General features: G+C 40.0%; 1 protein-coding gene across 1 annotated transcript in view; it reads right to left on the reverse strand.

Annotated features, from left to right (window-relative positions):
- The window catches only part of IQGAP1 (IQ motif containing GTPase activating protein 1), a 107062-nt gene that overhangs the window by 52440 nt on the left and 41508 nt on the right, over window positions 1–13114 (reverse strand). Inside the window, exons 4-8 of the mRNA XM_070775164.1 lie at window positions 12818–12895; window positions 8217–8293; window positions 2518–2585; window positions 1195–1308; window positions 236–414 (exon numbers count right to left, since the gene is read on the reverse strand). Of these exons, the coding sequence (XP_070631265.1) occupies window positions 236–414; window positions 1195–1308; window positions 2518–2585; window positions 8217–8293; window positions 12818–12895 (516 nt within the window). The remainder of the gene's footprint in view (window positions 1–235; window positions 415–1194; window positions 1309–2517; window positions 2586–8216; window positions 8294–12817; window positions 12896–13114) is intronic.

Consider the following 13114-nt stretch of genomic DNA (forward strand, 5'->3'; position numbering starts at 1 on the left):
TCCCAACCCAGCGATCGAACCCAGGTCTCCCACATTGCAGGCGGATTCTTTACCAGCTGGGCCACCAGGGAAGCCTGAGAATACTGGAGTGGGTAGCCTATCCCTTCTCCAGCAGATCTTCCCGATGCAGGAATCAAACTGGGGTTTCCTGCATTGCAGGCATATTTCTTTACCAGCTGAGCCTCCACGGAAGCCCCGATAGATCAATTAAAAAGAGCAAATGTTCCATTTTTACCCTGTTTTTAGCATTTGCCATTTTGTCCTGTTTGGCCTGGTAAAGTATGTCCTGGTAGGTAGAGGCCAAGCATTCTTCAAGATTCACAAGCATGGCATTGGGATTTTTCAAAGCTGTGAAGGTGTCAGCTGGAATTCTGTGGTCAATAGCTTCATTAATGGCAATAACAGCCGCATGTACTGAAAGAAAGAATTCAAAACACAGAACACTGAGGTTATATAAAGTAAAGGATGTACATTACACATTCAAACACGGCAATCCCGCAGCACAGACAGAGGCTGCTTTTCATAGACAAAGGGGTTAGAGGAATCCCCAGATCTTGTGAGCCCTGTCTTTTCCCTAACACACACAGTCACAGCTCTGCCTATAATCCATATCTGGAATCATAGGGAAAACAAAGTCACAGCTCTGCCTATAATCCATATCTGGAATCTTATGGGGAAAACATTCAGTAAGGGACTTTGCAGGGAGCATCGAGCATTTGTTATGGAAATGTTCACCCTTAATTATCATATAAACACCATTAGAAGCTAAGAAACTAAAAAAGGCATTGAAATGTAGAGTTTGCTTTCTAGTGCTTTTATTTTAATCAAAATTATTTGATTTTTTATCACTTATTTCCAAATAACAGCACAGACGACTGTATAGCAGTGTTTGACACTATATCTACTGACCTAAAGAAAGAACCAAGTGTTAGTCACTCAGTCATGTCTGACTCTTTGCAACTCCATGGACAGTAGCCCACCAGGCTCTTCTGTCCCTGGGGATTCTCCAGGCAAGAATACTGGAGAGGGTTGCCATTCCCTCCTGCATTGCAAGGAGACTCTCTCTCTTTACTGTCTGAGCCACTAGACACTTGCTGGCAAAATTCCTCATGTCCAAGACCACCATTACAGTATTAATCATTGAAAGCAGTAGCAACAACTCCACTTGAACCCATGAGATCACGCTCTTCTTACATGCAGCTTCATCCACTGACAGCTCATTAGCCAGAATACCCCCAATCTTGCTAAAGGCAGGCATCTGAATCCCGTACTTCTCCAGTTCAATCTTCATGTTGTTGATTTCTTCTTCTACAGGAAAGAATTAAGACCCAAAGGTAAGCACCTTTTCAGAACTTAGAAGGAAACAGATTCCTTAACCACAAAATGTACTGGATAAAATGATACCTAACTCTTAGGGTTGTTATAAGGACTTAAATAAGATAATATTAATATATGGAAAGCACTGACCTGATATCTGGTATATAATATACATTCAATAGACACAGGAACTATTACTAGTACTATCAAGAGCATCAGAAATAACCATAACATGAGAATGGCTCTATAGAGAATAGTTTTCCCAAACTGCTACTAATGGCATTTCCTCTAATGAACTTATGAATGGAGCAGCTTTAAAGGGACCATGAACAAGAAGTGAATCACAAGCCACTTATCTTAGTCTTTATAATCCAAGTTACTGCTGCTGCTGCTGCTGCTGCTAAGTCGCTTCAGTCGTGTCCGACTCTGTGCGACCCCATAGACAGCAGCCCAGCAGGCTCCCCCATCCCTCACTAGCTACTACTAAACAATTTTGTGTCTAAGGCCAGAAGCCAAATGATAAAGAAAACAACATGTTAAGGTTTGGCCCTTGCCCCAAGTCTGGGGAACAACTTCTCTGGAAGAAAAAATATCATAGATAAAAGCTGTATTACCAATTTTTAAACCTCCAAGGCCTATAAAATAATCACCTGTTCAAAAAGATTTGAGTCTATTTTACCCTTCACCAATATTCCCCCTGTTCTTTTTCTCCCCAAGCCCCCATCTCTTCAAGGATTTGACTATAGAAAATATACACAGAAACACCCACCCAAATAAACTAAAGTTTTAAAATTAGTAAATTGTCATCGTTGTATCATCTCACCTCCCGCCCCGCCCCCACCACCACCACTTCGTTTGCCTACAAATGGTGCTCACTGGAAGGGGAAGGGAAAGACTGTCATAAAGTTTTTTTCACTGTACGTGAACATTTAATATTAGATGTTAATATTCTCTCTAATTTAGATATAAGAAAACAGAGACTTCTCAAGCACACCATGTCATAACCAAGAGAACAGAGCCTGAAACCCCAAGTCCTGTGTTCCTTCCACCACACCAGGAGAAGCAGGTTCCTCGTGCTTTTTTTTAACCTCTGCTGGCACAGTGTTTCTAAAGCCCCACATCTTTAAGATTGGTACAGTTGACTCTCCAGGCTATTTCCACATAAATCAAGCACTTCCTGCCAGGTCTGGAACTTCTTACCTGTGAAGTCAACCTTTCCATACAGGTCTTGAATCTGAGGAGCCAGGCCTAGTTTGAACAGGTACAAACTAGAAGACATAATACGCAAAAGGGTCAGGACTCCCAGCTGGATGTTCTGCTGCTCTAAAGTCAAAGGGGAAAACCAGCATAAAGAACAGAAGCATTCTGAACACGTAGACTCCCAGGACTCTGCCATATTATACTCAGCAGCTATGATACTTTATCTCAGAGCCTTTTTTAGTTTTATATAACAAGGAGGTCCTTAAAAGTCACATAATATAATGCAAAAAGCACTGGGCTGGGAATCAGGAGACGGAAGTTTAAGTCCTAGCTCCAGGAAAAATCCAATAAGCAATCAGACATTAATATAAATGTTAATATAACAAATATAAGTGAAATCTCTTCACTTCTGTTTAACTTCCTATGATCATTAAGTTTTAAGTAAAAAGACATTTTAGAAAAGTCTCATGAAAATGACTCAGATAGCAAATCTTACTTAAGCTGAATTCATATTACTGGTGGAAGAGTTTAATTCAGGTAATTTAAGAGTTTTACATAAAGTATATATCATAAATCTTTACTCTTTAAATAAAAATCTCCTAGACTCTAAGCTCCATGAAGTCAGGGTCAATAAAAGTCTTGTTTACCAGTGGCCTACCCAGAGCCTGACATATATTAATAAATAATAATCAATATTTCACAGATGGATGGATGTCTATAAATATGAATCAGATTAACCAGAGACTAAGGCTCTACCAGCTCAGAATAAATTAGATCAGAAAACCACTCCACAGGGATTAACATGAGCAAGACATTGACAGTCCAGTAATGAGAAGAAATAAAAAATACCTAAGAAACAAACCACAAACTCAACAGAGTAGCCTACAGCATTTGCAGATCATCTCTACATCTCAATGTTATCTAAATACAAACATGTATCACGTACACTGCATTCACAAAACTGATCAGCATCCAAACTGTATAAGACAAACCCAAATGCATAATCTTAAAAAAATCAAGTATTCTGAAAACATATTAGAATACATACATCCACAATAACCAATCATTTTCTCAGGTAAGTACAAATACAAATGATACATATACAATTACGGGCTTTTCTTTACAATAAAATGCTCGAGATGGAAATAAAGTTTCTCTCCCCAAAGATTTTACATTATTCAATACAGTTTCCAAAGTCAAAGAGCTAATAACTTTCTGGACATGTAATATGCTTCTTCATGTACTTTCCCTGTAGAGTATGTTCCATCTGCATTCTAAATTAGTAAAAATATTTTTCTCCAGAAACTTCTTCCTCTTTTATTTCTACTGTAGAACATGACAGTGGTTGCCACACTTCAACAAAAGCTTGAGCATGTTACTTTCACAGCCCCAACAAGAGTGAGTTCCTAACGTCTTCAGTGATGATCAAAGGCGTCACAATGCTATCACCAGTTGCTGTAAAAAGCAGAGAAGGGAAGCCGAAAGCAGATGGGCATCATCTCGCTTTTATCTCATTTTAATTATTAGGAATATTTTAAGGACATGCTGGATATATAAATGGAATCATAATGGCCACTTGGGTCCTCTTATTCAGCCTCAAAAGCACTTAACCTCACAGCTAAAACTAAAAAATCCTAACAATAAACATCACTTTCAGTTTTTATTCCTGGCCTCCTGTGCTTGCTTTCACAAATAAGCTATCAGCTACCTATCACAATCAGCCTGTAATTGAGTTCAGATTTCTTTTCTTTTTTTTTTTCCTATTTAAGTTATACTCTATAGCAATGAGGAGAAGAAGCTTGTGTCAGCCTATCTGGATTCTGATTATCAACAATGACTGTGAAAGTGAAAGAAAGTGAAAGTGAAGTCTCTCAATCGTGTCTACTCTTTGCGACCCCTATGGACTATAGCCCACCAGGCTCCTCCATCCATGGAATTTTCTAGGCAAGAGTACTGAAGTGGGTTGCCATTTCCATCTCCAGGAGATCTTCCCAACCCAGGGATCAAACCCGGATCTCCCGCGTTGCAGGCAGACGCTTTACCGTCTGAGCCATCAGGGAATACAAATCAATGACTATAGAGTAACCTATGAAAGAAATCACTGTGCTAACCTCAAAGATCACTAACAAATGCTCTTCAACACAGCAGCTGATGAAGAAACAGACTCTGGTACAGGCCCACATCCCTTACCTAAATTCTCTGGGCCAAATATTAATTTAGGATTTCTCAGAAAAGTTGTACAGTGTATGCAGCATTATAAAACACCCCCAACAAGTCTTGGGGAAGCACCCCTAATCAAATACATTTACCTTTTCTGCAGAGAAACATATGAATAATCACATTAAGTAGATATACATTCTAAGTAATCTCAATTAATACTGATCAGATCTTGCCAACAAATGAGTTTGAACTGAATCAAAACTCACAGAGTTTTTAGCATGTTTTTTTTTTAATTTAAGATAAAGGATTATGGGCCAATTTAACACCAAAGTGAATTCTTAAAAAGATAAAGATGTGGGTAGGGAATGGAAAGGAAGTATACAAATACATCTGGAAAAATGGAGAAGTAGAGTCTTATCTGAGAGTGGAGTGTAACCTACAAGAGTAATTTAGTCTGACTGAAGTACAGTGACTACCTCAGGAATAACACCAGCCAAGACCTGGGGGCGGAGGGAGGCGGGGAACAGATGGCAGGAAGGGGGAAAACAAGGAGATAATGCTTCTTTATCACTGTTGATCCAAAAGGGAAAGAGTGCCTCACCCAAAACAGGTAGGTAAAGTGAGGGAGCTGCCTTGAACACTGCCCTGTGAGGGTAAACAAGAGCCTCAAGCACTCAGAAATACTTCTACGTATTATCAAGAGTGGCCAAGCCACCCCTCAGGAAAAACACTGTAAGGGAGGAAAGAAATCGTAAATCACCAACCAGGACACACTGCTGTGTATATACTTTCTAAGCACGAACTGCCTATTGAAGAGAAATGGAGAACAATAGCAGGCTTCCTCCCTTTCTCATTCTGATTCCATCATGAGAAAGGCACAGTTAGTTCTTCAGTCTCTCTTCAGGGGATATGAGGGCCTGGGACCCATGTTACAAGGCAGAGAGTCGTAGCTACAGACCTAGCAGAGAAGAACTCTGCCAGCTTAGCTTCTCTGCCTGCCGACTTCAGATATCCATGGTGGGTACTACCTTCACAGGATTATCAACATCGACAGACCTCACGGGACACTGAGCCAACCACAACACTTAGAATTAATCTGATTTTAGCTCAGACATATACATCTGAAATGGCTACATTCTGAAAATTCTCTGATTTATCACCTATTCCTAAACAATGTTTTTAAATCCTCATTTTACCATTGTTTGTCCAACGTTATGCTATGTACCTTTGAGAGAAAAAAAAAAGTAAGGCATGACTTCTGTCACTAAGATGCTAATAAATATAATAGGAAGAAAAGATATGAAAGAAGGAATATATAACTAAACACACACAAAAAACAAACAAACAAAACCCAGAGGCTTAGAAAAAGATAAAAGCTGTCATTATTGGAGAAACTTCACCAAGAAAGTGAGAACTGAACTGAAACTTGACTGGATAAGCAGAGACAAACATGAAGAGCCCTTTGATAAAGACAAAGTACCATTTCCTTTTTCACTGACAGGGCACAAATTACCCCCTTGGGCTGGAGAAAGGGAGGGAGATTTGTTATAATGTTTAATTTGGACACACACATTTATTGTGGTTATATACTAGGCATCTAAGTACTAACAACACAAAGATAAAAAACAAAGGAAATACTTCTTGCCCCTAAGGAGTCCACAAGATAGCCAAGCACAAAGAATAACCAGAGGACAATGTAACAAGTAAGATAAGTGGAATGAGAGGTATGTTACAAAATGCTAAAGGAGCACAAAGATGGTAAGTAGCTAATTCTGCTTCAGAAGGAAAAAGTAAGAGAAGATACTTACAGCAGGATTCTGAGGTGGCACCCGGGGAAGAGCATAGGTTAAACCAGGGAGAAAAGGGCATTTCAGGCAGAGGAACAGCAGAACCAAAGGCATGAGATACTAGAGCTCAGATACACGGGAGGGAACGACTAGAGGTGACACTACAAAGGAATCATCAAAGCATTTTATGAAGTGTCTGGTAAGATGAAGGCTGTTTTGGAAAGACAGCTCTGAATCCAGCATAACAGATGGACCAGAAGGTAGAGAGCCTAGAGAGGGAACCCCTGAAGGGGTTAATGCATCCATCAGTCCACACAAGAGGTCTACCAGCCCTCAGTTACATTCTCTCTTTTATGGGTTTCACGCTGATCTCAGTGATATCCAGGGTGTGGCACACATTTGATCAAGAAACTGGAGACAGCAGGCTTCTTGTACAACAACAACATTACATTCATATATACAATTAACATTTATTAGGTGCATATACAGGATGCTATATAAAAAGAAGAGCCCAAGCGAAAAGAAAAGAAAATCTCATACTCAATGTTCCTTCTTATACTCACCCACTTGTATCACCTTCTGGTTTAGTCCTATGGCCATCCAGTAAATCTGAGCCACTCTGAAATACTAGACTACCAGCACCTACTCCCCTCCCATCCCTCCCCTCAGACAGATCACCTCCTCCCTCCAATTTAGTACTGTGTTCCTTCTAAGGGCTGAGGACCTGAAATCAAGTCATCTTCCAAATTTACTATGAAACTGAGAAAAAAAAGTTATACCTTGTTTCAATTCCTATTTATTATATTTGCATTGTCATAAAAATTATTTAAGGAACAAATGACTTGTCAAGGTCCTAGATAACTAAACAAATTATCAATCAACCATTTGATAATTGCTGGTACTATGTTACCAATCAGTATCAAGACATAGAGTATTATGTTCAGAAAGACTCACAAACTTAGAGAACGAACTTATGGTTGCTGAGGTGGAAAGACGGGGGGACGGTATAGTTCAGGAGCTTGGGATGGACATGTACACACTGCTATATTTAAAATGGGTAACCAACAAGGACCTACTGTATATATAGCACATGGAACTCTGCTCAATGTTATGTGGTGGCTTGGATGGGACGAAGGTTTGAGGGAGAATGAATACATGTATATGCATGGGTGAGACCCTTCATGTTCACCTAAAACTATGACAACACTGTTAATTGGCTATACTCCACTATTGAAAAAAGAGTTTAGAAAAAGACACAGTGTATTTTGTAATTCAGTTTACCAGGTTGAAACAAAATGGTAAACAATAAGTTTTCAAATATATATAGTTTTTTATAACTTTAAGAGATTTTAATTTAAAAGAAAGGGGCTATATCTCAAATGAAATGCATAGTTCAGAGAGATATGGCTGACATAATAATGTTACATTAATTTCAGGTGTATAGCATAATATGATCACCATAGTAAGTCTAGTTAACTTCCATCACTACACATAATTACAGTTTCTTTTCTTGTAATGAGAACTTTTAAGATCTACTCTTTCAGCCACTTTCAAATACATAATACAGTATTATTAACTATAGTCACCATGGTGTACCTTACATTCCCAGGACCTGTTTGTTTTATAACAGGGAGTTTGTACCTTTTGACCACCTTCACTCATTTCACTCACTCCCAAATCCCCACCTCTGGCAACTACCAATCTGTGTTCTATATTTGTATACTGCTTATTCTACCAAGAAAACCCGATTACCTCAGTGCATGAATACAGTAGATACATCTTGGCATGTTCTTTCGATCATAGATGTCTGTAGTTTCTGGATAAAAAATCTAAGGATAAATAAAAGAAGTAGATTCAGGTATGCATCCATTTGGTTTCATTAATCATTCACCAGCCATCAGTAATACAAGTAAAACTTTGGACAATTAGAAAAGATCGTCAGTGTTCCACAAATAACTTCATTAGGGTGAACAGACAATTCATCATAAGCAATGTAAGGAATCAACCCTACTAATGTAGGAATCAACCCTGAATATTCATTGGAAGGAATCCACTGGAAGCTGAACCTCTAATACTTTGGCTACCTGACGCTAAGAGCTGACTCACTGGAAAAGACCCTCATGCTGAGAAAGATTGAAGGCAAAGGAGAAGGGGGCGGCAGAAGAGGACGAGATGGTTAGATAGCATCTCTGACTCAATGGACATGAATTTGAGCCAACTCCAGGAGACAGTGAAAGACAGGGAAGCCTGGCTTGCTGCAGTCCATGGGGTCGCAGAGTTGGACACGAGTGAGCACCACCACCACTCCCACAATACCTATGGCTCCCAATAAGAAAGAACTGTGCTCCAAAAGAGAGACGGGATGTACCAGAATCACCTCTTTTGATAATTTTTAAAACTTTATATGCTCATTTCCTAAGACTAAAATGTCTTCCCCTGAACAGTGAAAATCATGGTCAAAGTCAGTCATTCTTCCCCCAAAATATTACAGAATCCATTTTAGAAAGTAATAGAAAAACAAGGTTGGTTAGATAGGACAGATTGTGAGGACTTTGACAGTCAGACCAGTTTGAACTTGATATGCAGGCCTCAGAGAAGTCCTAGCTTTGAAGCCAAAGCTAAAAATGGAGCCTCAGGAAGATCTGACTGTAGACAAGACACAGAATACAGTGAATAGTGAAGAGACTGAAGCTGGAGAAACCAGGCTGGGAGGCTGTTTCAACAGATAAAACAGACACTGCAAGCAACCGAGGAAGGCTTGGGGAAAGACCGCTTAGGAGTCCAAGGGAACCAAGGCTTTGAGCCTGGATGGCTGGGAAAATGATGGCATGGTACCACTTACACAGAGGAGAAGTTCACTTGGGAGAAAAGGTAGGTTTAGTTTTAGATACGAGAAAGTCCAAGAGACAGAAAGCTATCCACAGAGAAATGTCGAGTAGCCAATTGAAGACGCTGTGTTTATCGTAAAGCAAAGAGTCTTCAAAACAACTGAAACCATGAGAATAAGAGAATGTAGCTAAAAACAGAACTGCATCTTAAGGAATGCCCACTAGGACACAGAAGGTAGAAACGCTGCAGAAAACAGAGGACTATCAGGCAGATTAAAAACAATTTTAAAAAGCAAAAACAATAACATGTTTCATGGAGGAGCTGGCAAACAGCACCAATTATAATAAAGAGTCAAGTGGATAAAAACTGAAAAATTATCATATTAAGTCTCTGTAATTAGTTTGTATGTACCACATAAAGAGATTAGGAAAGACATCCCAATAAAACTATGTGTGTGTTGATATATGGCAGAAACCAACACAATATTGTAAATCAATCATCATCCAACTAAAAATAAATAAATTTTTAAAAATACTATATAGGTATTGTCAATTATTGATCACACATTATATTATGGGCAAAAACACATTTTTTAGGCTAAGCATCTTTAGTCTACATTACTCTGAAATCTTCTGGACTTAAATCCTACAGAGCAAGGCTAATAGCCACGTGCTCAGTCACTTAGCTGTGTCCCGACTCTTTGAGACCCCATGGACTGTAGCCCGCCAGCCTCCTCTGCCATGGGAATTCTCCAGGCAAGAATACTGGAGTGGGTTGCCATTCCCTTCTCCAATTGTTCTGACAGCCTTTGGGGAATTCTGTTTGTCGAGACTGTAGTTCAGTACAATGCACTACTGCTAGTAAACAAAAAAGGTAATAAAATTAAATCATTAAAAAGGCATTTTTGCAGTAAAAATACTGTTAGCAAGAGCAATTATTAACAAAGCTCTTAGTATCATTCAAAAAGGTTAAACTGTCATTGCCCATTGGGCATAGTATATAAAAAACAGGAACAGGAAGTTACAAGTGGGCAGAAAGGCCTAGTGGCTGAAAGAACGTGACGTACTGCATTTCCTGACATGTGTGGGGCTTAATTCTCAAAGGTACCAGTGCAGGGAAGAGAGCTTCAGCATCTGCTCTGAACAAAAGAGGACACAAGCTAGCAGTCTTCAGCCAAGACGCAGCTCTGCGTTACACTCAATCCAACAGGCGTGTGTGCGACAGTGAGCTGAGCACTCCGCAAAATGCCAAACGCTCATTTCCCAGTGGCTTCAGCCACCTTCTGATACTCTACATTTCTTCTGAATCTTTCTTTGGTTACAAAAATTGAGACTCCACAGGAAAGTATAAATAGAATGAAAACCACCCCTTAACTCCATCACACAGAAATGAAAACTATTTCTGTCTGCGGATTTTTCCCAAGAACACTCTATTTTTAGACAAAAATCGTGACCTCATCTAAGCCAGAACACAAACTTTTATAATCTTAGCCTGATTTTATTTTTCACTTAACACACCACAGTTAGGTATACAGAATGACATTATCCTTTTTCAACGGCAGCAGTAGTATTTGACGGGCTGTAACATGGTCAATACCCAGAGTGAAGGAACATGTGGTTTGCTATCAATTTTTTACATCATAAGCAATGCTGGAAAGCCTTACACAATATTTTTTTGTGCTTGTCTAATTTTTTTTCTTTTTTTTATGGTGAGCTTGTGGGGTGTGGTGGGGATAAATTCCTAGAAGAATTCTTAAGTCACAGGACGGTGGGGGTGGGGGGAATAAAAGCTGTCCTTGCCTCTAACGGTGATACTACATCATGGCCGCTCTGGCTATTCAAGGCAGGACTGTGTAGCTGGTTGTATGATCACCACCCAGGTCAGTGATGCTCTTGCTTTCTGTACATCGCCTGCTCAACCAGTCCCTGCTTCACCTATACCCTATTCAGATGACTGACATTCCCTCTTAACTGTACAGCCTGATCAGCAAATGCTAGTGGCTGTTCTAATCTTTAGATCAGAATGGCTCCACAATGCTAGTTTATCAAAGGGAAGACTTCTAGGAAGACTTCTGCTCGAGGGGCCAAGAGGGACGTGCTCCCCTGCTGCTTTCCCTGGGCCAAAGTAAGTGGTAAACAACCCCCTATCTGCACCACCAACAGCAGAGACTGCTGCCATGTTCTGCCTGCTGTCTGCGACCCACGGCAGGGTGTTACTCCAGAGCTTGCTCCAGACATGAAAGATCCCCTATCCAATAAACCAGGGATGTCTCTGTTACTGTCTCTGGGCTCTTCCTTTAGTCTCAAAGCTGGGCAACTACAAGGCTTGCCAGCCTGTGAGGTGCAGCCCAACATTTGTGATAGCAATTTCACTAAGAGCAGCACTAAACAAACTCAGGAGCAAAAATGCTCAAAGATGCCTACTCCCATATCAAAAGCACAGCCATGGACTTCCCTGGTGGCGCAGCAGATGATCTGCTTGCCAATGTATCGGACTCTGGTTTGATCTCTGGTCCAGGAAGATTCCACCTGTCATGGAGCAACTAAGCCCGTGTGCCACAACTACTGAGCCCTGTGGCCTAGAGCCCAGGAGCTCCACCTAACTGAGCCCACATGCCGCACTATTGCAGCCCTCATGCCTAGAGCCTGTGCTCTGCAACAAAAGAAGCCACCACAGTAAGAAACCTCACACTGCAACTAGAGAGTAGCCCCTGCTCTCTGCAACTAGAGAAAGCTCAAGAGCAGCAACAAAGACTCAGTGCAGCCAAAAAAAAAAAGCTACAGCCATCATTCCAAACTCAAGATGTAAAAGTTAAATCCGTGTCACTCTTCTGCCATCAAGTATACCTCAGTAAAGCTGTCATAAAAACAAACTACAGCGTCACCAAGACCAGGTATAAGAAGTAAACATCATTACATGGCCTACACAGTGTGAAATATAAAATAAACCCTTCATACTCCCCACAGATTTAGTTATTCAAAAGCTGGAAAATGATGTTTCTAAAATATTTCCTTATGTTTCCTAAAGTCAGACCTGAATGTAGCAATTCTGTGAACAAATAAAATCCACTGAATTGTGTTCTTTAAAATGGTGAATTTCATGGCACGTGATTTTTTTTTTCCTGGCTACACCTCAAGGTTTGTAGGATCTTAGTTCCCCAAAAAGGGATTGAACCTGAATGTCCTGAGTCCTAACCACTGGACCACCAAGGAATTCCCTCATGGTATGTGAATTTTAACATTTATAATTTGGTATAGTAAAAGTAAAGGACATCACAGGGAATTTCTCTAGGGTAAGGTGAAGCAGGATGAGAAATATAAAATAAAAAGAACAAAGCTAATTCCTAAAACAAACTGGAGAGATCCTTTAGCATTTAAAAAAGAAAAAAAAAAAAAATTACACACACACAAATATATATATATATATAAAAAACACCAATTGAGGATAATTTTATATGTTGAATGAGAACTGTTACGCCAAAACAGCCAAAGCTAAGCCAGAACTATGACTACCACATAAATTACCTTAGGCAATCCAATCTCGCCCATGGCATTCAACCACTGAATCACGTTATCAGTATGTCTGAAGTGAAGGCCCGTTGCCTAGAACAAATAAAAGACCATTAGGCCCTGTTTGGCAATACTGAAGCAAATACTGAATAAAAACTCTCCTTGTAAAAGCTTCTCTGTGAGGATTTCGCATGGTCCCCTTAAACTTGAGGTCTATCTCTAGCATACGTTCACATTTAATCCCTAGAAGCCAAACCCACACCTCAGCTCTTCTCAGTGAAGAACCATCTGGAGAATCTTCTGAATACGGTG

The sequence above is a fragment of the Bos indicus genome, chromosome 21, assembly GCF_029378745.1.
Source record: "Bos indicus isolate NIAB-ARS_2022 breed Sahiwal x Tharparkar chromosome 21, NIAB-ARS_B.indTharparkar_mat_pri_1.0, whole genome shotgun sequence".
NCBI classification, from domain to species: domain Eukaryota; kingdom Metazoa; phylum Chordata; class Mammalia; order Artiodactyla; family Bovidae; genus Bos; species Bos indicus.